Source organism: Eleginops maclovinus, chromosome 18 (assembly GCF_036324505.1).
Source record: "Eleginops maclovinus isolate JMC-PN-2008 ecotype Puerto Natales chromosome 18, JC_Emac_rtc_rv5, whole genome shotgun sequence".
Classification (NCBI taxonomy): Eukaryota; Metazoa; Chordata; class Actinopteri; order Perciformes; family Eleginopidae; genus Eleginops; species Eleginops maclovinus.
The window spans coordinates 18,330,547-18,355,256 of NC_086366.1; the positions used below are offsets into that span (position 1 = coordinate 18,330,547).

General features: G+C 39.3%; 1 protein-coding gene across 1 annotated transcript in view; it reads left to right on the top strand.

Moving 5' to 3' along the window:
* Positions 1-24,710, top strand: part of nbeab (neurobeachin b) — a 179,335-nt gene that overhangs the window by 97,513 nt on the left and 57,112 nt on the right. Inside the window, exons 36-40 of the mRNA XM_063906394.1 lie at positions 394-502; positions 2,445-2,611; positions 11,008-11,132; positions 18,669-18,815; positions 24,111-24,247. Of these exons, the coding sequence (XP_063762464.1) occupies positions 394-502; positions 2,445-2,611; positions 11,008-11,132; positions 18,669-18,815; positions 24,111-24,247 (685 nt within the window). The remainder of the gene's footprint in view (positions 1-393; positions 503-2,444; positions 2,612-11,007; positions 11,133-18,668; positions 18,816-24,110; positions 24,248-24,710) is intronic.

Genomic DNA, 24,710 nt, shown 5'->3' on the forward strand with positions numbered 1-24,710 from the left:
GCCTCCTGAGCCACGTGTAAAGTTGTTCATGGCCAGTCTTTTTGGCTTTGTGGTCACTGGGTTGATGGTCTGGTCAGTGGGAAAGGATGCTTAGTCAATCAGGAGTGTGCCAGACTGTCTTCATGCTCTAATGATGCTCCATTCCCTCCCTAATGCTACAGAGGGATCTGTCACTGACCTGCAGCCTTGCAATATAACACAGACAAATGATGCTGTTTACTAGTCTGCTCTTTCAACAGGCAGAATGTTGCACCATGACAAGCTACTGTATATTGGCCCTACTTCTTCTTTGGGGGACATCACATATTTTAGCCTATGAAACTGGATATTTCCTAGGTAATGTTAGTATACATTCATTATATTCTGCATCTAACGTTCTCCCTAAATCTATAGGTTGCTATGCCATGCCATGAAGGACCACATAGTGCGGGTTGCCAACGAGGCCGAGTTCATCCTGAACCGTCAGCGAGCAGAGGACGTCCACAAACACGCAGATTTCGAGGTATACACTGTGCCATGCTTTCTTACACCTAAAGTGAAATGGAAAGTAATGTATAATTAACAGTCACTGGTTCTGAAAATTACAATTGCATTATGCTCGTCAGATGTAATTTAAACAAATCCTATTTCGTATTAACATTTTCTAGAGTTGGAATTGTCCAGTAATTGTGTCCCTCTGTGTCCTCCTGAGGTTTCATTTCACACCATTACAATTCATATACAGTTATTAAATCATTGGTAGCAAAGGGAAATACAAGAAATATTATGTTTTATATTTGCGTACCAACTCAGTAGATAGCCAGCTGAGTCTATACTTATCCCACCCGTATCAAACAACTCCTGTTTCGGACAATAAAGGAAAAGCAAACAAGATGTTATTGGTGTCTGAATAATAATTATCTTGCAGTAATAACTATTTAGCTTTTATTTTTCTCAAATGGATATGAAAATCATTGCCCTTGAATATCATTTTTTGTCAGTGCAAGCTTGTCAGCAAATAAGCACATGAAGCCGATTAATGCCCCAGAGACACATATTTCTGTATTAAAATAAAATAGTTTGTTTGGTTGTTGATAAACATTGGAGGACACACACACACACACACACACACACACACACACACACACACACACACACACACACACACACACACACACACACACACACCCACACACACATACCACCTCTGTTAGCAGCTTGTACATGTGTGGAGTGATGAGTTTCTTATCTGGGAAGAGCAGCCATCCTCAAACAGCGACTTGATTTACAGTTCTTGAGGATCCTTGACCTGCTAGATAAACTGGAAGAGACGGCTTAGATATGCAATGTCAGGAGAAGGGGGAAGTGTACCTGGCCCCATCCGTTCTGTCTGCCAACTCCAGACAGCCTACACTTTTCATCGAAGTCTGATGTTACTTTATTACCCACTCTGCAAGATTGAAGATTCAGGACGCAGATAAGACATTTTTACAATTAAGTTGGTGTCAGGGCGAGGCGTCATATGCCGTAAAGTGATAAATAACGTTTGATATTTGTCACGGCATCACGTGGTGATGCGAGGTGACAAGCACAGATTGAGTTATCTTCCGTATGAAGAATATGTTGAAGTATAATATCTGACAGAATTCAAATTTGAAGAAGGAAATTCAATTAACTTCCAGCTTCTGTTAGCAAATTAGATTTTGAATATTAGCAAGAGTTCCCTCAGGGTGGCATAGTGAGACAATCTTGTTTCAGCAGCAGATATAGGGTCAGTCAGATGTGCTCCTCACCATTACTTCTAGTCACATGGAACACTCAGAGAGCTGCACTGACTTCTGGAAATTGATTTAAACCAATGTCACCGTTTTTCATAGTGTGACCAATTAATTTTTAAGATTACAATTATTTTCACTTTATCATTCTGATGCTTGGATATGAAGCAATATTTAGTCTGTTTTTATTTCATTTTTACAACGTACAGATATCAATGTATCCTTGTGGTACATTTTGTTCCAGAGCACCATAACACATCCCTTGGTACAATGGCAGGGTCGATTTGTTACCCTTGACAGACTATATTCTTTGTGGATCTATTAGAGTATTTTCCTTTCTCCTCTAATAGCCCCATCCACAGCTACCTAGCAGGGAGCCTCATCTGTCCGCAGTTAGGGAATGGACTGCCTTCAAGCGCTCGCCGTGATTTACTACACTCCTCCAAGGGAGCAGAAATATATCTCTCAGCTGTCCGCTAATATCTTAATGCACTCAAGTGTGTTGAATGAAGCCATAACATTCTTCAGTGTGACAAATGCTCCATTAGAGGGTATACATTATTCTGGCTTTATTCAAGTAAAACATTCTCAAATTCTATTAGTTCAATGTACTGTACTGAAAGCCATAAATATACGAGGTTCACACTGTTTTATTTGTCTTCCTTTTCTTTTTCTTAAATTTCAAATTAGTCCAACTGTGCCCAATATGCTGCTGACAGAAAAGAAGAAGAGAAGATGTGCGATCACCTGATCAGTGCTGCCAAACACAGAGACCACGTGACGGCCAACCAGTTAAAGCAGAAAATCGTCAACATCCTCACCAACAAGCATGGTGCCTGGGGGACCCTGGCTCAGAGGTAAGCCCTCACATGAGTACAAGTTCACCTTCAGACCAACATGGGCCGCGCTAAGTCTTTAACATGAACCATAGCCGCTCCATGGTAGGTCCAACCTAGAGGACAAAAGTTGCAGTTCACAAAACTCTGCAGTGAAGGGATTGGACCACCAGCTAATGTCATTTTCCCAGGATCCGATAGGGTCAGCGATCGGGTCAGCAAACGCAATTACAGTGTGGACTGGCTTAATCCCCTGGGGACAGCTGATTGGCCAGTCTTCCAACAGACAGGGATAGCAGAAAGGGGGTTGGGGTGTTTCTGCAGTGTTGTCCAGGCATTCATTGACCCTCTCAGTAACACACCCCAGCACCTGGTGGTAGTTGCAGACTTCCCCATGGGCCCTGTTAAAATAACCGCGGGGCTCTCCTGCTCTGCCTCCCACCTCTCACCTGCATCCACATGTTCCCACAGATACAGTGGAGTGGCAGGATCAAGCTAGTTATATTAGACAAACAGAGGTGTTACAACATACAGTATGTATTTTATTCACTAGTGCTGAGAATATGAAGAGTTACTGTATATTTTGTTAACAGCATAGCAAGCCTGAAAGTGGAACTTCAGTTGCTACTTGCACGCTTTTCTCAATTCTATATGAAAATCACCCTTACTGAATGCAGGTCAAACACAAAATTTGAAAAAATGTTCACTCCAAGAATCCGAATACTAAATTATGCTGTGAGTCCTGGTCCTTCGAAGACTTAAAGTCTGCATCTTGCACAATGCACCACTGATGATTTGCCAAAACAAATTGTGCCTCTTTTTTGAAACAGTAGCTCAGGACTTGTTATTACTTTTTGAAAATACAATACAGATGTTCAAACATGTTTGCTGAAATTAGGTTTGTTTCATATCGTAAACCATGTTTGGAAAAATATTCTATCTGGCGTAATTACTTTTTACTGCTTTATTTTATGTCTTTGACTAGCAGTGTAGTTCAAAGAGGTGCTCCCAAAAAAACAGATGTCGTAAGCAGCTAAACTTGGTTTATTTTGGGATTTATTTAGGATTGATGTAAGATTATGCACAGTGAAGTATATTGGCATTTTTCACTGTTGTTTTCAGTTTTATTAAATGTTCAAGAGGCCATCTATTTGTTGCTATTAATTTCTTACGACTAAAGAGAAGCTGGACGCTTGCAAAAATTGTGTTTAATATTGTAGATACTGTGAAATGGAAAAAATATATTTTGGCTGTGAATGAGAAGGCTACAGTATTCAAGATTACATTTTTATACAACCGAAGTACCCTTAAGAAAATGTATTGGATTGAATTCTGGGCTGTTGTTCAAATATTAATGGGGCCCCTCTCAGAGGCATAGCATTTGCATTGAAACAAAAGGATATTGAGCGTGGGTGCATTGTAAATGATACCGCAAAACTTCCAACAAATTCAAATTTAATGGTAACCTGCTGGTGAAGAAAAATGATGCAATATGCTCACAAGCTCAAGGCAGTGTTGCAGTTCAGCAGCTTAGTCTTATTCAATGCTACATTAACTTTCCCATTTATGCTGCTCTTGTAAGATATAAAGCCCTCAAGCATTTTGAGGTGGCTGTCTGTTATGTCTGCGAGGAGGGGAGAGAGAGGGGGACTTTAGTTGTTAATGTTTGTTTTCACCCTCGTGCTCAGAAATTGCTTTGCCTTTACTCCTAAGTTCTGCCTGGAGACTTGCCAAAGGATACTTATTATTTGTCTAGAGCATATTATAAACAAAATAATTCTCAGACGGTCAGGGGGCATAAACAAGTATAATGCTATTTATTTATTTCATACCAGCTTGTGTTTCAACGATTCTCCTTAGATTGATAAAACCGCCTGGCCTGCCATTAGATGAATCCGTTATTGTCTGAATTACAGAGCACATTATCTGCATCTCTGAAGGCCACTCCATCTGAGCTGTTATTGTCTTTGTGGCAGTGTAAGCTATTGTTTTCCAGCACGTACGACAACAGCCTACGACAAGGAAATATTCTGAAAACAGCTGCTCTGCAGTCATGAGTTCTGAGTGAAGAATAAGCAGATCAGCCCCTATGGTGCCCTGTTAGATCATGCTATATGGTTGCCTGATGATGAATGTCCCCCTGTATAGAGTCGGCATAGGAAAATCAATACCCCTCAAATTGAAACAGTATAGGGTTGTATTGATCCGCTGTGCTAAATCAAAATGAGGAGGCTTTGATACATCTCTGCCAGACAGCTCTCTGCCCAGTAATGACACACTATCAATTTTAGCTTTACACTGATAAATCAAGTTGAAAATTGGATGTCAGAGTTTTTTCCAGGGAGAGAGTGATTTTCCCTGCACTCTGGTCCCCTCTGCTGTTGACCTCTGAACCCTGCCAGTGGATTATAAAGTTCAGGCTCATCTGAAGTGAAAGTAGATGTCAAGACGACGCTGATGAATTCATTGAAGAATAATGTCCACCACTTTTGCAGCACAAGACCAGCTAACCGTGACAATACTATAAAGTCGCCCTCGTTCCGCTGTTATGTTACCCTGCTGAAGAGTCAATTACGCAGCCATTGTTTATTTCACACACATCTAAAATGTGTGACAGCAACAACTTATAAAAAACATATTTTGCAGAGTTACTCTTAGTTGTATTTCATAAAAAAGAAGCATTTTAATACTGTCCACAGACAATGCATTTGTATTGATCATTGTGCGTGATGCAGGCTCAAACAGACACCCAGGCACACCTACGTATCACTGACACTTAAATAGTCACTCCCTCTTGTGTCATTCTCTACAATCCATTCGCCTGCACTCCTCGGGTACTAATTGTTTTGACACAGCCACCCTAACAGAAATGTAAAAGGTTTTGAAGTAGACAAACCTCCCTTTGTTCCCATGCGGGCGTTCGTGTTCGCATCAGCAGCATCAGTGACAGCCGATGGAGGAGCCTTCGCTGGCCCCCACTGCAGACCTTAACCTTACCTGACTAGTCTATTGATTGTCAACATTTCTTCTGTATAATTACTTTTTGTAGCAGAGGAGAGAAAGGAAAATGGCGGCATATATTGATCTGTGGCAAGGCAGTGAAACAGCCGTTTCCCTTGACTAACAGTGAGTTTCATCCCTCACACGTGATGAATGGTAACAATCTGCCTGTGGATAATAACTTTGGGATGGAATGAACCTTTTTACTCACGATGCGCAAAGACTTTTTAGTCTGGCCTGGAAGGGTTATCAATTCTAATAGAAGTCCACCAGCACAATGGGGGAGCACCTTTAGAGGGCCTCAGAGGGTCGGGGTCTGATGGCCCCTCTGCGGCAGAGAAAAAAGGCCAAGGTCTCCGATAGTATAAACAAAAATCAGTGCGACAATAACATAGATATAAATCTATAATATTACTCTTTTCTGACATGTAATGAAGCAAAATACACATCATACTCTTCCCTCTCTTGTAAAATGTGCGTTCACTGTAGTGAAGTCTATTACAATTTGTGAGTATATACTGTGCATATGATAATATACCACTCTAAAATCAATATACCTTTCACTGCCATCTTTTGCTATGGATTAAATGCAGCCTTTGGAGGTTTATTTTCTACACATGCCTCTATCGCTATTTTTGGTCCGAACCATTGCTCTGCAAACCATATTTTATTTTCCAGTCACTAAAAAGGATTCAATAAAGAGCGGCTTCAGCTTGCATGTGCTATTGTTTTTATTCTTGATTTAATTAGGTATTTTTTATAACATGATGCTCCTTTGTTCCTGCAATCTGATATTCTCTGTACTTGCATCTGTTCTTGACCTACACCAGGCTCTGTTCCCGTGGGGCACTCTTAACCTTGCACACTGTGCTAATTATCTCTGGAAAGGGGCCCATTCACACAATCATCAATTTCATCGGGCGTTGAAATTGAGCTGGGCATCGCTTGACTGTGCCCCTTTTCCGATGAAAGATGGGGATCCGCAAAGCTGGCGATCCAGGGGGGGTTCACGCACAGTACAGTACGACTCCTCATCCCTCGTCTGGTCGCATACGTCTGTCTTCATTACACCAGATGACCTGGAGTTAATCTTGTTTCTGCTGTGTTGTTTCCCTTTCGTCTTTCTCCAATACCCATTCCTCCGTGTGTCTATTCTCTTTCTCTCAATCTACAAAAGAAAAGTCATATCCAATAACTAAAGGCATTTGGATCTGAGCCTGGCATCCTCACGTCTGCCACAGTGTTGAGTGCAGTGATGATTAGAAATGGCGAAATTAAAGAGATGAAAGCCCTTTGTACCATTTGCAGCCCTCTTTGGTAATCTGATCATGATGTTGGCCAAACAGTCACTTCACACTTGGCATCGACAGACACATGATCATGCTTGATGTGTTTTTTTTAATAAATACTGTTTATCTTTTTTCTAAGTTTATTGGTTGCTTTGAAGGCAGTGGAATGAGCAATGCTCATCACCATGTGGTTGCCAGTCACCACTTTTGGATGCACATTGTCTTCAATGTATTTATTGATTTCCTTGAAGAATACACTGTTATATAGTAACCAGTAAAGAATGCACATTTTGACAATGTTGTTTGTATCTGATAGCAGGTTTATGGTATTCCTGAAGTGTGAGGAACCTCTGTCATTACAGATTAGCATATCTGTATTGTTTTTTTCAATCAAAGGACCTCTTCCATGAGGTCATTTGGTTAAATTAGATATTTTCTTTCATGGCTGGACTGAATCTGGTGCCAGAATGACCTCTCTAATTCAGTTGTGGAAGGTACTGCACATAGGGTACCAATGAAGTATATTTTTTATTATTTTAATTTAAATTGACATTTTATCTTATATTTTTACTTTTTCTTATTTTATTTTTGTATGTCTACTTTTAGAAGCAGATTCCTCAAGGCCTCTTTAACTCGCAGGCCCTATTAGGACAACTAAAAAGTAAAGAAAAGACCACTTGTCCTCTGAGTTGCTCTAAAAATTGACGTGTGTTCAGTGTCCCAGTGTGTGTGTGTGATGAAAGCCAGTCCCCAGTCAAACCAGAGCCTTTGAATAGAATTTTCACTGATTACTGGTATTTATTATAATTACCCCCTACTCATGTCACCGATTGGAAGCTTTTAAAAGGAATATAATGGTGTTTTATTGAATCAGCATGTCCCTGTCCTTCCTCTTGACCGCCTCACACAATATCCTCTGCGAATAAATAGAATGAAAAGAATATCTTTAACCCTGAGATCCTCGTCCGTCTGCAAATCTGCCCTGTACATGTTGTATTTAGCCTTTCTGTTTTAAGCAACTTTGAAAAACTAAAGTTCGTATTTATTCTAATGGAAATTTATCCTACAAGAAAATTGCACTATTTTGAGTAAGGATGCCCATCTGTAAACATATAATATTTTATTTATGTTCTCAACTGCTACTACCAATATCGTTCTCCAAAAAGAATCAGACAAAATAGGAGAAAACTAAACAGGGTCTCTGCCGCCCTATTATAACTGCAGCACTAAGAATATATCACCCTCTAATCCAATATGAGCCCTTGTCAGCTGTCTACTAGAATGATGTTATAGTTTTCAATAAAACTGTTATCAATCCTTTTATTTTTATTTTCCTCCCCATCTTATTTTGAATTATGCCTGTCAACTATCCCTTTCCTTTCACCAACAAAACACATTCCCGGTAGACGGGGTGTTAGATCTGGCAACTCAAAAACCTCCACACTGTCTCCTTGAGAAAAGGTGTGCTTTAAATACCTATTTGAAAGGGAAGAGAATAGACGATAGTCCTCTTCCACATTTATCTTTCTGCACTTAGCAAGTCTGAAGCTTCCATAAATAATGGTGCTCCTGTTTCCTGTAGGTTATCAGTGCTGGAAAATTAGCTTTTAAAATGCGGTTTGAAAACCATTTAGGTGATTGATGGGTGACGGGGCTAATAAATTGTGGCAGTTTCTAGGAGGCTGGCTCACTGCCATTCTTTATGGTTGTCATGAAGCCAGACACATTTGATTTTGAAAATAGGGTGGTCCAAAGCCATCTCTGCTTAATAATGAATGATATTGTATGGAGAATGTGTTGTTGTTGTTACGCAGACAATAGAGACAACTAGCTTTCTGTGGTAATGGGGAATTGAATTGTATCACCTTTACCGGAAATATATTGTCTGCATTCCTAATAAACATAGGGATACGTTTCCATTGTTATCTTCTGCATTGTGTTAAATGATTCATGTGTTCATGTGTTAGCCAAGTACCATTTTACCATATGGTTTTGGGTCCAATAGACGAATGATGTTGATTTCAAGAAAAAGTTACCCTTATTGCTTTCTTGGTGGTTTGGTGCCAATCCCTTTTATAGCACCTCAAAGGCTCCCTAGATCTTAATCAGGAGAGCAATCCTCCTGAGCAGGATTCAGACCACCCTCTGAGAGGAAGTTCTTTCAGCACAGCACTTTGTCCAAATCCGGTCAAGCACTGACAACATAGTCAGTAAGAATATTACAGGTCCTATCCAAATGGCATAATACCACAGTCAAATTGAAACCATCTGCTCAGGACAGATCAAAGGGGAATACACATCAGAATGTTGGCACCAAACTCATAAATCAGTAGGACTTGAGGGTTTGGTTTGTTGTGCATTTAATATATGTTAGAGACAAATGAATGGCTCAAAGTTTTACTCCAATAAGCGTCCTTAAGCTGACCAAATAAAATGCAGTTAATACTTTTATAAGAAAATCTTCAAAGTGGCGGATTTATCCCCCACTGGCATCTGCTGTCTGTTTGCACTGAGAATTAGGGGACATAATCTTCAGCAGTAATCGCTCAGTTGCCTACAGTGGATTTACATTTTTCACACAGTGTAATCTTGCATTTACAATATCATTTACGTGGGTTTCTCCTTTCAACCCACTGACATCTCTCTTTTCCTCTGTTAAGCTTTGAGGGAGATTGACAAGGGACAAGCTCAAGGCGCTGAGTCTTGCTTTGCATACAGCGGCTCGTGATACGTTATGCATTCACAAAGCGCGCACACACACATGCTCAATTTTGATTGATACTTAACTGAAACTGAGCTCTTGTTGCTGTCAGAGCCCAGCTAAGTCTCCTGAGCCTCTTGATTTCTGACATTTGTAGATATTATATGCATGGAGCAAGGAGGCAGTATTTTGTGTTGTGATCCCCTGTAACACTTTAATCTGTTTAGACTGCTTCAATACTGCGGCAGGGAAGGGTGCAGAATCCATACAATGCAATAGACTGCTGCTGCCAAGCTCTTACTGTATCCTGCACGTACTGAAACATCTCTGCTAGGGTTTGGTTACACAGTTACAAATTCAATGTTATGCTTTTGTGATTATAATATGGAGGCAAAGGCATTTTAGATAATAGGATAAATAGGTGTGCTCCTCTAATGCATGTTTAGTATGTACTGTGGGGGTAATGTTCTCCCCTATCAACACATATTGTAGCCATTTCTCTTAAAATATGGCTCAACATGAAGTACAATGAACCTCATGCCAGGCTGATGTAATCACATGTAACCGTACGCTCAACTGGACACCAATTATTTTAATCATCACTATTTTTAAGTATTACTCCTCCCTCTAAAGGGTAAATTAAATACTTTTGCTGCAATTCCCTCCAAAGGAAACATAAGGGCTTTGAAATATCTTCAGCTAGTGCACAGTTGAAACAAGCAGCACTTAGTAACCTAATGCTAGGCTGCTGCTTAATGGTTTGCATTAGCTGCAAGCAATAAAATTATCCCAGGTCCTCACTAATGTTGGAATAATCATTTACAAAGATGGTTACCACATGCTGGAACTGTTTTCTTCTCTTTCTCTTTTTCTTTACGACCCTAATTCGATGTTATTAATAATGAATAAAAATGCAATTTTCAGGCGGGTGGCTCCAGGGCTCTGGGAATCATTTCAATGAATATTTCAGCACATTATTTTAATCATGGCTCCACATATGCAGGGAGGGGGCTTGTTTTATAGGCTCATGCCTCAACCGCCCCAAGACCCCGTTCATTAAACCCCACGCTGTCTGCGTTGAGGTTCCTACCTTTGATTTACAAGACTTGTTAAAAAACATTGTAAAAAAGGAGGCAAGCTGTGCCATTTATACTTGTAATTTGATGCTGTATTTGTTAATGGGAGAGCCAGTGATTTATGGGTGCTGCTGCTGCTGCTCCCTGCTGTTCTGATGCTATAGGCTTTAGCAGAGCTAACATAACTAGGCCTCTGCAGAGCATGACACCAGTCGGTGTAATAAATCTGTTATCTGTGGCCTGATTTCCCTTCATGATGTTTCCTCTGAAAGGAAGTGGCTGCTGTAATCACACCATCACTATGGGGTGTGTGCTCTATCTAACCTGCCTGTCTTTCTGTCTCTCTTACAGTCAGCTGCATGACTTCTGGCGTCTCGACTACTGGGAAGATGACCTGCGGCGGAGGCGGAGATTTGTCAGAAATCCATTTGGCTCCACCCACTTAGATGTCACATGCAAATCACTGAAGGAAAATGGTGAGTTTAATATTCCTTTGGTAAGAGGATGTCTTTAAACCCACCACACTAAGCTGACCATTGAAGGACATCATTACACCGTATTAAATATAGAATACCAATATTGCCACCAAAATAACATTGAAAAGGCATTAAAAGGACACTAAAGTTAGCCCGAGCTTGTCTATACAGTTTAGCATATTGCCTATGTGTCATTTTTTATAGGTGATATATTTATGAGTCCAGAGAATTGAACATGACACGTCCATTTTATTGCACACTTTTTTTTTCATTACAACACATGCTCAAGAACTTATTGGATCCTCGCTTTTTTTCTTCTATTTGCCTGAAACTTTTTCTTTTCACTTTTCCTGAAACTTTTTTATTGACCCAAGCAGTCTTTTAGTGCTGCCCAGCACCTTGTGTCAATTTTGCCTTATGTCATGCAACACCGAACTTTTAAAGGAAAGCTGCTTAGTACTATAAAACACCCGTCGCCCTTCTCTCCCATCTGTAATTGAATAGCAGAGCAAATGTATTAACTGCACAACGAGGATTGTATTGATTTGGAAATTAATGGAGTAAGCACCTTCTTTAAATGTATAGAAAACAGGCAATGCATTATGGGCAGGATAGCAATATCAAATTACTGTAGACACCGGCATAATGATCATAATGTTTACTGACCTCTGGCTGGTTCAGTTTGGAGCTACTGAAGTCGATTGTATGGTTGGGTCCAGGATGTCGTCTTGCTGCTTTGCTAGCTCACTGACTGCTGTATGAAGATCATGGCAGGACTTCAGATAAACGCGTGCCAGCTGCTGCCTTGGCTGCAGGTGGTCCATATATGAGACACACATGTAATAATTGCACAGTCTGCTTTAGATTTCGGGTCGTTTCATTATTTGTAGCCTTAAACAAATTTTTGGGGCTTATGGATATATGTTGATACTGCTGGTGGGAGGTCTCAAGGAAACAAATGTCACAACATTAGCACTTTTGAGCTGCTTCCAATAATTAAAGGCTTTTAAAAAGTCACTATCATCTGTGAGAAATGTCATTGCATTGCATTAACATTGCCATCAAACCTGTAAAACTGCACATTTTCGAACTACTTTTACTGAACAATGTGCCAACTATTGGTGTATAGTTTCAGTATGCTGCAAACAATCCTCAAAACTAATAAGTAATAATGGGCATCGTAAGTCTGGCTTTAGCTTATACCCCAAGGCCATTTATATGATGTGTTTTTGACATTTGCTCATGTTTAGCTGTTTGTTTGTTTATTTATTTATGAATGTTTTTGAGTTAATTCATTAATTTGATAGCATTGGTATTATTGGTGTAACAAACACAATGATACATTATATTTAATTAAAACAAATCCTCTAGTTCTTGTTGAACTTCTGAGGTAAGTTGACTGGATAGTACAATGACAATGTGTTAAAAGGCTTATTAAGCTATGCCTTGGACATTTCCATTTTAAAGTTACTGTATATTAGTGATGCAACAAAGGCTAACCACCTACAACAATAACGTTTCTGTAAATGAGCACTTAATTTTGTGTGAATTATTTGGAGTAAACTTCGCTTATGCTTGCTTAAGATTATATTTTCCAGTCTTTATGACCCCTCAACAAATACAGGTTAACATATACAGTATAGGTCAGCATTCACCCATTTACAGCCATTTGGGCAGAGGCTGCCGTACAAAGCGCCATCTGCTTGGGGTAACTAACATTCACACACATTCACATGGCAATGTCGGGAGCATGGTTGAGTATTTCGCCCAAGGATACATCTACATGTTGACTGCTGTAGCTTGGATCGAACCCTCACAGACTCCTAAACTAAATATACTTAAGGCAGGAAAATATACATTTGAGCAGATTCCATTGTTCCATTTGCTTTGTCAGTTAGCATCTCCCATTACTCTTTACGTACTTTGCCGTAGCTCAAATTTGTATGTTTGTATTATTTCCTTAAGTGTGACGGATTTACTAAAGACAATGCCACAAATGCATATCATTTGATTCCATCTAAACTATGTGATATGCTTTTGAGCTATCAGGTTTGTTTCTGTTGTTGAACACTGATGCCTCAGAGTAGTTGACTGAAGACTTGTTGAAATCCTGCTGGCAGGCGGTGGTTTTTAATGAGCCAAATAATGTATAAACGTGTCAAGTGAAAGGGATCGCCTGCGGTCGGATGGCCTTTTTGCTCTCGTCGAGAGGTGAGCTGCACTTTCAGGATTTTTCCAGCAGGCTTTGATGTGGTTGCACAGCAGAGGCCAGATTTTGTTATGAGATAAAATGAGAAGGATCTTTTGTTCTTTTTTAGAGCTTCAGTAGATTTTGTGGCAGTGACAGTTGGCAGTTTTTGTTTTAAATTTACTATGACAGTGTTTTTCTACTTGTAAAGTAGATTTGCATGGTTTTAAAGATAGGACCTGACTTTAGAAGATAATCCTGGTGCAAAGGCTTAGAGGTTAGATATCCATTAGACATAACATCCATAATTTGTTCTAGATTTGACAGGGACTCTATTGAACCTTTTACTGGCCAGACTACAAATACAAAGAGGTTGTTTGAGTTGACCCTTGAGAGTAATTATTAAAGCTTTAAAAAAGTTTGGAGAGCCAGTAGGTTGTCCAAATTGAATACAGTGTCTGGTTTGACAGCAGGATGTGACAGTATACGCTCAGCTAATATCTTGGGTTTGAAGAGGGTAGAAATATACTGATGTGTTCACGGTGAGCGTCAGTCTTACAAGCTCACTAGGGTAAAATGAAAGCAAGCGGGAAAGTTTTTTCTTTCACAAAGAAACATTTAAGTGAGTGATTGTCCTTTGTCATTTCTGACAGCAGAGAGACTGAAAATCTTCAGCATTTTCTCTTGGACATTACATCATTAAATATTTGTAGCGATATATTGTTATGTGAATTTCCAAGGGACATTATGGGAACATTTATTTTTCCCACTTCTTAATGGAAAGGAATGCATTTAGAGAAGATGTATCATATATGCAAAGAGAAACCATAACATTGAAGTGCAAAAAGCTTTTGTGCAATGTGTGTGTCTGTGTGTGAGAGTGTGTACATTCATGAAGGTGTGTGATGTGAGGTTAAACTCTGCCTCGTTGTCTATTAGCAGCATTGACAGCTTAGCCAGCACATTCTGTCTCTGCCCTCTGCCTGTAATAACCTGGCCTGTTACAGCCATCCACGGCCCGGCATTAGAGTATATTGTTAGGTGATTGGAATTGGGCAAGCATGAAATGGAAGTCACGTTAATATTGATCCAAGTGTTTAACGGGGTGTTTTACCTCCGGGTGTCCTTGCTGTCTCATTTCAGGTGAGCGGCTTCTCTCAGACCTGATTGCCCCGGGCAGAGATCTTTATGGCTCTTTAGAGGCACCGCTCTCTGGATGTGGTATTAACCTTTTCCAGCTTTATAATCAAAGATATTAAACTTGGACAAATGTTATCAGCACATTTGCTTACATGCAAAGCCGGTCATATGAATGCAGCCTCTCAGTAATTACATATGATATGCTCAGAAATGGTTTTTCTGAGTGGCATTCTGCTCCAGATATGTGGACCATTAAACACTGTTTTGATGGAAAGAAGATGAGGCTGTTTGTAACCTCTGGCAGCACAGAAGACGCACACTGCACATCCCAGGATATTGAATGAAGATCACGCCAAGTGGAAGCGTCTGCACTGTGTAAACTCCCCTACATCAAAGTTATAATGTTTACTTTAACAGTCTCAAAACACATACTCTGCAAAACGGATGGCTTGCATCACAGGAAGTATGAAGTTGTCATTTTTCCCCCCTCATTTCATCTTTCAATGCTGAGTAAATAAAAAAGAAAAAGACAGAGGGCAGAATTGCATCGCTCTAACTGTAATGCAATCCCATGGACTGGACTTTTTTCCTCCGTGTGGAATGTGGAGCCGTGGAGAGAGAGCGTAGGAGGGCAGAATCTGAAACAGATAGAGTCTGGGAAATGGAAGAGATATATTTAAAACATACTATAGAGCTCACATTATAAATATGACCGCAGTCATTGCACCAGACTGATGTGCATTATAAGATAGTGTAGTAAATAAGCTTAGGATGCAAGGGTTACACTAATGCGTGTTATCTACAGGGATCAGACAGGAAGAGACATAACACAGAATTATTCCTGTGAAAGCTCCAGAGTTTGAGCTCTCTTCTCAAGTCATTGTTTAGAAAAAGGTTGAGATGGCTGTGTGTCTTAAGCTGTGTCCAAAATGTTGCCTGTCAAATCAGTAGTCAAACATTCTGAGTGTTCTACTAGTGGAGCGCATTTTTGCTTCACCAGCATTATCCAGATCTTGCTTTTGCTTATTCAACCTCTCAAAGTGAGCAACAAATATGTATTTTGTGTTGTATTTATAGTTGTGTATATTGAATTACCCAAAGTATTTGTGCAATCAGCTTTTTACTCCAGAAGAGAAAAACCCATACACTTTATTTGAACTTAAGTGAAACATTGTGTGGATTCTCTTTGAGGAGTGGCAGTGAAGTGGTTGAGGCAGGGTGTATAATACATAGGAGACTTAGAAAAACTCATGCTCACATGCTCTACTGGGGCTATAAAAAGGAAAGGCCTATGCCACTAAACTGTCCAACGTTGCAGTACATGAAGAAACATGGACCCTTGGCAAAGGTATGTTAGTCAACCGTATTTTAAAGGCCCTTCAACTCTTATGTATTCTATGCTGAATAGTTGAACTGCAGAAGCTAAGATAATAAAGTGTACTTTGATTTGATTGATTAAGCTTGCTCGCAAAAGGACACATTTACATGATTCTATCACTCTGGGATGTATACATTATGTATTTATCTTTATAACAGTAAAGACCCAATGAATTATACTCAAAACATGTCACAATCAAAACATGTATTAGTAATATATCCCCTTGGTCACACATATCCTGGGACCAGTTCCTGTTTCAATAGGAATACCTTCACATTAAAGATGTAAAGAGGCAATTTGATGGCATTTATGAAAAAGGATTTGCATCCCCCTATGTTTTAGGTTTTAAAGAATACGCTGAATTAAAAATATGTTCTAAATAATACAGTTTACTTGTAAGTCGTAGTTTGTCAAATGGCTATAAAACAACTGAAACTTGTGTCACTGTCAACACTTTATTACGATTGTTCTGACTTAACTGAGTAAGGATTTATTTTTTGCTCTTATAAAGATTCATTGGTTAGTTTTTTAAAAGGTAGACATTTTTAACCTGTGAAAAATGTTTGGTAGGCACCCTTCAAGACTATGGATCCTTGTTGAGCCCCAGTCGTGAGTGCTTTGGGGCGTCCTCCATTGGTCGCAGCTGGCAGGTCTTCATCAGCCTCCATCGGGGTCATGAAAGCTCTGACATGCACTTTACTGAGTGTAATTAGCGCACTCTGAGGCAGTTTTAACTCAGTGATTGAACAAGAGGACCCATGAGAGTGGTGGCTTTTCATGGCACTGTTCCTCAAGACCTGGAGAGTGTACATGAAGTGAAACGGCTGTGAGATACAGAGAAGTCAACTGCAGTGGCTTCTGATAGACTGCTCCCTTCGTAAGGTTATTTACAAAGATGGTAGTTGACACATTATAGGCAACATTATTTTCTTTTCTTTAATATAAACATGTAGAAGAGTTTCCGCATCAGTTGAAATCCTTCAGTAGACAATGAGTTGATATTCAGTTGTCTTCTTTTTTTTAGTCTCAAGGTCATTCATATGAGTAATATTTCAGATATTTGGAAGGGTCATCGTCTTTGTTTTGCCATTAATGGTCAAGGGTGAACATGTGAAAATGCTTGTAATGAGTCTGCCACGACACAATGGCACAGCAGGTCCTTTAATCGTGACAAATGGTGCACTTTCAATACAAGAGTGTCTACGGGCCATCACTCATGAGAAGATCGCTTTTCATGTCAGCACATTTTCTCCTTCATGCCATAGCTTCTCATTTCTTGTTCTTCATGTACAACTACATTACTTTGTATGTCGGAAAAAACTGCATTGCCCACCCCCCAGGCTTCCCCCCCCCCCCACCCCCCACACACACACAACAGTTGATGTTGGTCATTTGCATGTAGAAATCAGCATGGTTTATTTGTTCTACTCAACCCTGTACTGACTTGCCAATCAGAACATCAGCCTGTGTGCTGAACTTTCTCTCATGTTTTTGGAGCGTAATGATGGTTTACAGAATTACAGATTTAGGTTTCCCTTCTTCTGCTTTGATCTCTGACCGCTGGCTGGCTTTTTCCTCTAACATTGCACAGAATTCATTTCCAAAACGCACAGACTTCTTCCCTCCGTCTGATGAAAGCACTCCAGATATGAGACAGAGCAGGAAGCAGACTTTTTTCTCAGTAGCAGTGTTGACAACAGTCAAATGTGACCTCTTCAAGACAAGGTACATGTTCCTCAGGGGGGAGAGAGAGGAATTAAGAACTTTGCTGAAAGGAAACATGTCAGGCGGGTGTCAGCCACCTCCCATTTCATGATATGTGTTCCCTTCTTTCATACACGCAAGTTTCTCCTCTGGTTATATCCTACATTGGTCTTCAGAAAAACAAATTCACATAAACGTTCCTAGCAGCCGTGTGGCAGGCACATGTTGGAGATGGGCTGATTCAAGCTGATACATGTATTGTGAGGCCCCTTTGTTTTGCAGGATGTACGAACACATCGTTTTCAATGAGTGTGCTCCACTATAGCCATATGATGATGTCCTGTTGTAAGCATCTTCCTAATTGTCCTGTCTGTTCAGTCTCACTCTTGTCAGGTCTCCAAAAGCAGCAAATGATATCTCTAATCGACTACGAGTTTGAGATGTATCCCCCGACTCAGCTGTTGGTCTTTCAAGATACAGATAGTGTTTCATATGTGACCTTGTCTAAAAATAAAAGCTGAAACACCTCTGATGTTCAACCATGCAAACGATATTTTATTCAGTGAACAAACGTGTGTACCTTGACATTCTCTTATAAGCTATGGCAAGTACATTAGAGAGCATCTCATATCAGGTTCAGCCTGCATGTATTATCTGTTTCAAGCAGAGATTCTCTCTATGGTAATTTATTTTCATATATTTTATTAGATGATGCATTTTATGATGATTTTCTTTTTTTTTACTTGAGGATGTGTTTAAACCTTATTAGAATCAAACCTTGTAAGGCTATTTTGAGGTTATGCAGTGTTAAAATGTGTTCTTGTTCCTTTAAATGTAATCTTAAATCAGTATGCTGTTACATCAGTCTCGTACTAAATGTGTTGTATCATTTTAGATATGTCAGTTTATGCATTACTGAAATGTGCTATGTATTGTAAATTCAATTCCCCTGCCTGTCTTTCAAAACACTTCCTTACCTTTGCTTGCCAAACCTTTTGATACTTATGAGATATTAGAGTATTGCTAAACAACAACAAATCAATGGAGACTGAGATAATTAGTGGAAATTCTGAACTATGGGTCAGAGTGAAATATTCAGTACTCATCCAAACATTTCTGTTGACAGGCACAGAGGAGGACCAGGTGGTCAAGTCTAAGAAAGTCTTCCGCATCCAAACTGCGGCCATCCAGAACCCTGAGACCGAGCTGATGCTGGAGGGAGACGAAGATGCCGTCAGCCTGCTGCAGGAGAAGGAGATGGACAACATGGGCGGTAAGTCAGCACAGCAGCACCTCCATCAACCCCAAGAATACATCGCCTCTGTTGGAGAATCTGCCCTTATCTTTCATCTGTCTTACTCCTAATTACTGGTGTAGTTACAGAGTACATGTTTAATGTCGGTGCATCAGGGGTTTGGATCAGTGTGGCTTTAATTGCTGATTGTGTTGCATTAGCAATAGTGTAAACAACAGGGAAACATCTGAGATATCTGGCTAATATTTAGTATCCAAACTATATTTATTTAATGTTTGAAGTTTGAGTTTTTGCATTCTGCATTTTGCAGTGAATATTAGTTTAGTCCTTGAGTCAAAGACTGCTACTGTGTTTTTAACTGGCAGCTTCACTCTACTTAAACTGCTATATTTTGTTTGGATCCCAGCACAGTTCCTTCCTAGAATGTTATCTCCAGATGCAAGCCTATTAAAGTTAGATTAACACTGGAAAGATTAACATTCCAGATATATCCCATCCTACACTATGTCTCATATTTAGGATTTTAAAAGCCATGATTAATTACTTTACTGCTTGTTCAAATGTATTTAACAGTAGCCTTAGTAAACTTTTCACTTGGCCTATAGGCAATGTCAAGACATTCATGAACACTTTTTCTTGAATCATTGTGTTTCGTTCAAGTAACTGAAGAGCACTGTTAAATAAAGGAAAGACTAATGTCCTATAGGGGCCACAACACTTTAAAAGGCCATGAGAGCTGAGAGGCAAGATACCAAAACTTTGTCACACAATATCTTGAAGATGCTAATCAAACATAGTTTAAAGTTATATGTGTACAACTTTTGTAAAAAGATTAGATGCAAAATTTCATGCAATTTTTTGGAGCGTTACAATTTTTTTCTGAATACAATTCTGTAAACATTTATTTTACCAGTAAATATATTCCCATTACAATTTGGTGGAAAATGTGAAGTCTTACCATTTAAATAAAAGAATATGGTCATATTTTAACGGTACTTCAACATACATTGCCAAGAAAACGACATAAGTTTGGTACTGTCAGTGTGGATGTGAGCATGTGGATGTTAAGGGAGAAAAGACAACAACTTTATTATCTTGCAGTTAAATTAAGCCTCAGTAAAGTATTATTAGCGATGAATTGGCCCTCAACAGCTGAGGAATTATCAATAAAAAGTGGAGTTTATTTATCTTTGATTTATTTAACCCATTTGATTTTATTTGTTTTGCTTTTCATCGTGTATTTTAACTTAGTTTTAATACTTTGCCAGATGCAATTCAATCAATAGTGCAACCTACTGTTAAAGCAATGGCTTCCCAGATATCCTGTAATTTAACGGGCATCACAGTCTGTGTGTGAGCCAAGCTAACAAGCCGACCATCCGCTGCTTCTCAACCCTGACTTTAAAAGGTAAGATTTCGAGAGCTTACTTGAATTTTGAGTTTAATGCTACACATTCACGTCAATAATGCCAAAAGTAATTGGTCGTTTAAGTACATTCTGTTACTGGTTCAATGCCTGAATGATACAGGCGGTTTAGAAGAATACAAAGTAATATTCATCCCTGACAGCCATTACCGAATTCCAAAAACATGTAGTTTATCGCAGTGACAAGGATAATAAAGCCTAACCCTAAATCAAATGTGAAGCTTTCTCGTCTAAAAGAAAAAAGTATGGGTCATTGTTGTATAGTGATGTTGTCACTGGATGTGGTTTTATTTTAAATGATTGGCTACTCAAGTTGATTTAAAATGAACATTCACTGATCAAAGTCTGTATATGAATGTTAGCGCTTAGGCTGACATGTGTATAAAAAATGTGTTTCAATCATGTCTAATGTTAGAGATATTTTTAATTCAGAGAATTTAATACTGTGCTGGAATGTTCTCAAAAGAAATAAAACTGAACAAGAAAATGGAAATTTGGTAATGGAATTGCAATAAAAATCTAACTTGATGGATATAGTTAATAGGTTTTCCAAGTTAAAATAATTACAATTTACAAAGCACACTACATAATTGTCATAGGTTTGATTGCATAATCCCTCCATGTGACATGTATTATGTTGCCAAAATGTCTTAAACTAGGGTTACATGTATGTTAATTATTTATCCCAGGTGCAGATTGTGATTTAAAAAAGTGTATAGAAAAATAATGCCCCAAATTAGACCACCAGACACGCAGCCCTGTGTACATTACCTAGTTGTCATGGCTTAGTAGGCTCAGGCTGAACCAGGGCACTGCTGAAATCCCTTCTAAGATCTGACGGAAGAATCTCTAACCCCTCCTCTTTGTCCCAGGGCCAGCATGTCTGTCAGATGAACCCTGCACTGTCCAAAAGAGCAGGGAAGGGGCCAAAACCCCAGCACAATGTGCTATCTCTACAGATCCATTAATAGCCTTGCACAAAACAGAAAAGGGCTATGTGGCTTATGTTACATTTATAATGTGTAAGCTTGATTCAAATAATGCACCAACTTGTGAGGCTGGACATCATTGATATTGAGGAGTAGATGCTGGAATAAAAAAATAAATATTAAATCCAAGTTAAGTTCATGTATTTACCAGTGGGGGAGCTCCCTCTCACTGTATTTGGGTAATGTTTTTACCAGGATGCACTGTCTGTATCTAATCTCAGGCATGAACAGCCTTAATGAGAGATCTGGGACTTGATCCTTGTCAACAAGAGGGCTCCTCCTGCCAGCCTTTAGGTCAGTGCCTGCTGCTGTTGCTGCTGCTGCCAAAGGGGAGGCCCCTGCTCTCTAGGGCCCGGGCAGTTTTGGTTACTGAACCTATGGCTAGATTTGCTCCCCCACAAACATTGAAAATGCTTGCAATACTTCCAGTGACATTAAATAGGCCTTTCTGCATATTCAATCCAATTTGTTTACATGGATATTTAAAGTTGAGTGATCCAAAATAACTCACCCTATGATGAACATGTGAAAGAAAATAGACTGAGCCTTGAATGGCACTTCCTATACTGGAACCATGTTAGTATACCCCGTGGTGTGGTGTAGCAGCCACAACCATTTTATTCTGCCCTCATTTGGCCTTTCTGAATCTATTTTAGTGCCCATTTGTAATACTGATCCCTTGAACAAGGCCAATTTTAATAAAAGGGTTAAACCATCGCAACACTTCTGAATGTACCATGATATTCCAATTTTGCCAAAGTTTCAACTATGTTTGTTGTCATATTTATATATTTTAAAAGCATACATTCAATTTCTTAATATTAAGGAAACAGGGATTACGTTAACAGAACATATATTAACAGCCCTGAATAATTTGCATTTTAAATTAAATATTGAAGTATTTTTAGTCAATTTTAATTTAATTATGAATTATGCAGCCCTATTAAATAGTTTTCAGATCAGTACACATTTCTCAAGGTGTTTACATCCATACCTCATTGAAAGATAAATGCTTGCTTTGAAAACAGTGGAAAAAATGACCACTGCTTCAATGACTCAAATGAACAACAAGCCACTAAGCCTCAGTATTCAGTAATGACTGCAGCTGTGCATGCACATGTGTGTGTTACAACCATAAATCAACATGCATGTTAATGAATAAATGATAGTGTTCAGGTGTCAACCTACTTCCACTTGTATTTCTCTAATTTTGTAAAGTGTAAAAGTAAACAGATCATCCGGCAGATGGATTGTGATTGGTGATAATATACTCTTCTTGTCAATAGTTCTCCCAAACTCCCACCACACCTCACTTCATTAAATTGGCCTGTCATCTGACAAATATTTACATTTTCATTAAAAGAAAGACCAAACAGACGGGTATTCAAGCTCTAGCATATACTGTACACTGCTGATCCTGTGTAACTTGCCCTTAATTTCATTATTCTCTTGTAAACATTTTAATGCCATATACCCTAATTATGGAAAGATCCCTGAGGGGATTACTGACTAATCCTCTTCCTCCCCATGAGCAATGGATGCTGTAGCTTAATGCTTCAGGATGTTGTCTTTCTCTCTCTATATAGCACTTTAGGGCCACAATACAATACATCAGCGCTAAACGTGTTATTTTCAGTAAAAGGTGAATGGGATGTTATTTAGGGTCTGTAGTGAACATAAAGACAATATGAATTGGAAGAAATAATAGTTATTATATGGCTTGCAATTGTTTTGTTTTTTTATCTTTTATGAATAGACTTAACGTTATTTTAAATGTATTAAAACCGGTCAGTGGAAGTGTTCACTTTTTATATGAAGCTTGTAAGCAACGTGTAGCGCCTGGTCTGATAGCATCAGCAGATAGGATCACCGTTAATGGAGCCGAGCAACGCTGAGGAAAAGCCCAGAGAGGGCGGTCTGACTGCGCAGCCTGAGGAGCGATGAAGGGGCGCTGTGGGAGTTGAGACCGAAATCCACTTGTATTCCTGTAACACTATCGGGTATAATTGGCTGAGGAACGCAGATTAAGATTGATGAGACATTAAAGTGGCTCTTTGGAGTTTAAGGGATCGATAAATATCTTGGTTTCCAGAGCTTTCGTGTGAGAGCAGACACATGACTGTTACGGTGCTCCACAGCGACACTGATCTGAGAACATGGAGGACGAAGTAGAGGAAGAGAAGGAGGGGGAATTGAAATAAAGATGTGATCGCTATCAACTGGCACTGTCACAAAGCCACCTTAATTTCTGGAGGATTATCAAGACTCGAGAACAATCTTTTAGTTGTTTTTACGTGTGTTTTTTCATAGACCATTGGAGAATAAAAAGCAGTAGTTTTATTTTTGGAATGCACTTATAAGCTGATCCCTTGTAAGCAGCCCTGAATGTCAGTGATACATTGTGATTTCAGACCGGCACTGCAAACACGTTATGATGCTATTATCATGTGAGGAAAATAAATTGATTATTTTATCTAACTCGAGGTTATTTTTTTGAATTTGAACCGATCCAATAATTAAGCATCTTTATATTTGAAGTGCTTCATTATAATACAAATAGGTACGTAAAGGCGGCGCATATATGGCCATACAACAAAGACAACAGGGCGTTCAGCTCCATTGATTTGTAAGTCGATGAATAATAGGGGTTATACAAATTAAGACTTTAATAATGCATAATATTTGCCTGATTTACAATACTTCATTTGAAAATGATTGTTTATGGGTGCATGGTCCAAATGCGGCAGTTTGATGCAAACAGGCCTCTATGTTATTACGATACTCAATGTAAACGTGCTGAACATTTTTACAGACGTCTCCTCCACCTGCTTTATTTCACATAAATATAATAATTTTAGCATGTTACTGATTTAGCATGTGGCTGCCCACTCTCTGCAGGCCCAGTGGTCCTGAACAGCCCGGCCCAGCTTGTTGCCCCCGTCCTGGTGGCCCGGGGGACTCTGTCCATCACCACCACTGAAATCTACTTCGAGGTGGACGAGGATGACCCTGCCTTCAAAAGGGTCGACTCTAAGGTAAGTAACCTGCAAGCAAGTGTGCCGCTCAAGTTCAAAGTGGTCCGTTTGGCTTCTTATGTGTTTCACAGTTGGGTTTTATATTATTGCAACTGGCCAACAAGAAGATACTCACTTTTACTATATTTTAAATACAACTTAGTTATACATGAACAGCGCGTTTGGTGAGCTACACCATGTTTCCAAGTTGTGTTTTTCATAAGTTTAATGACGTGCTCAAAATTGGGTTCAAAGTCCGGGTTTATTTCTATTTTGTGTTTTAAAATGTGCTCTGTTATTGAAGCATTTTTAAATGATTATTGTGGCCTACTCGTCATCCAGGTTCAACGATACACGCGCATATCTAGCACGGGAGGTTGTATTTTGAAAATATTAACTGGTCGGAGGTCTTTTTTAAATGCTGTGTATGAAAATTATTCATTCCTATTTCCCTATATTTTTAAGATGTCAAGCACATCGATAA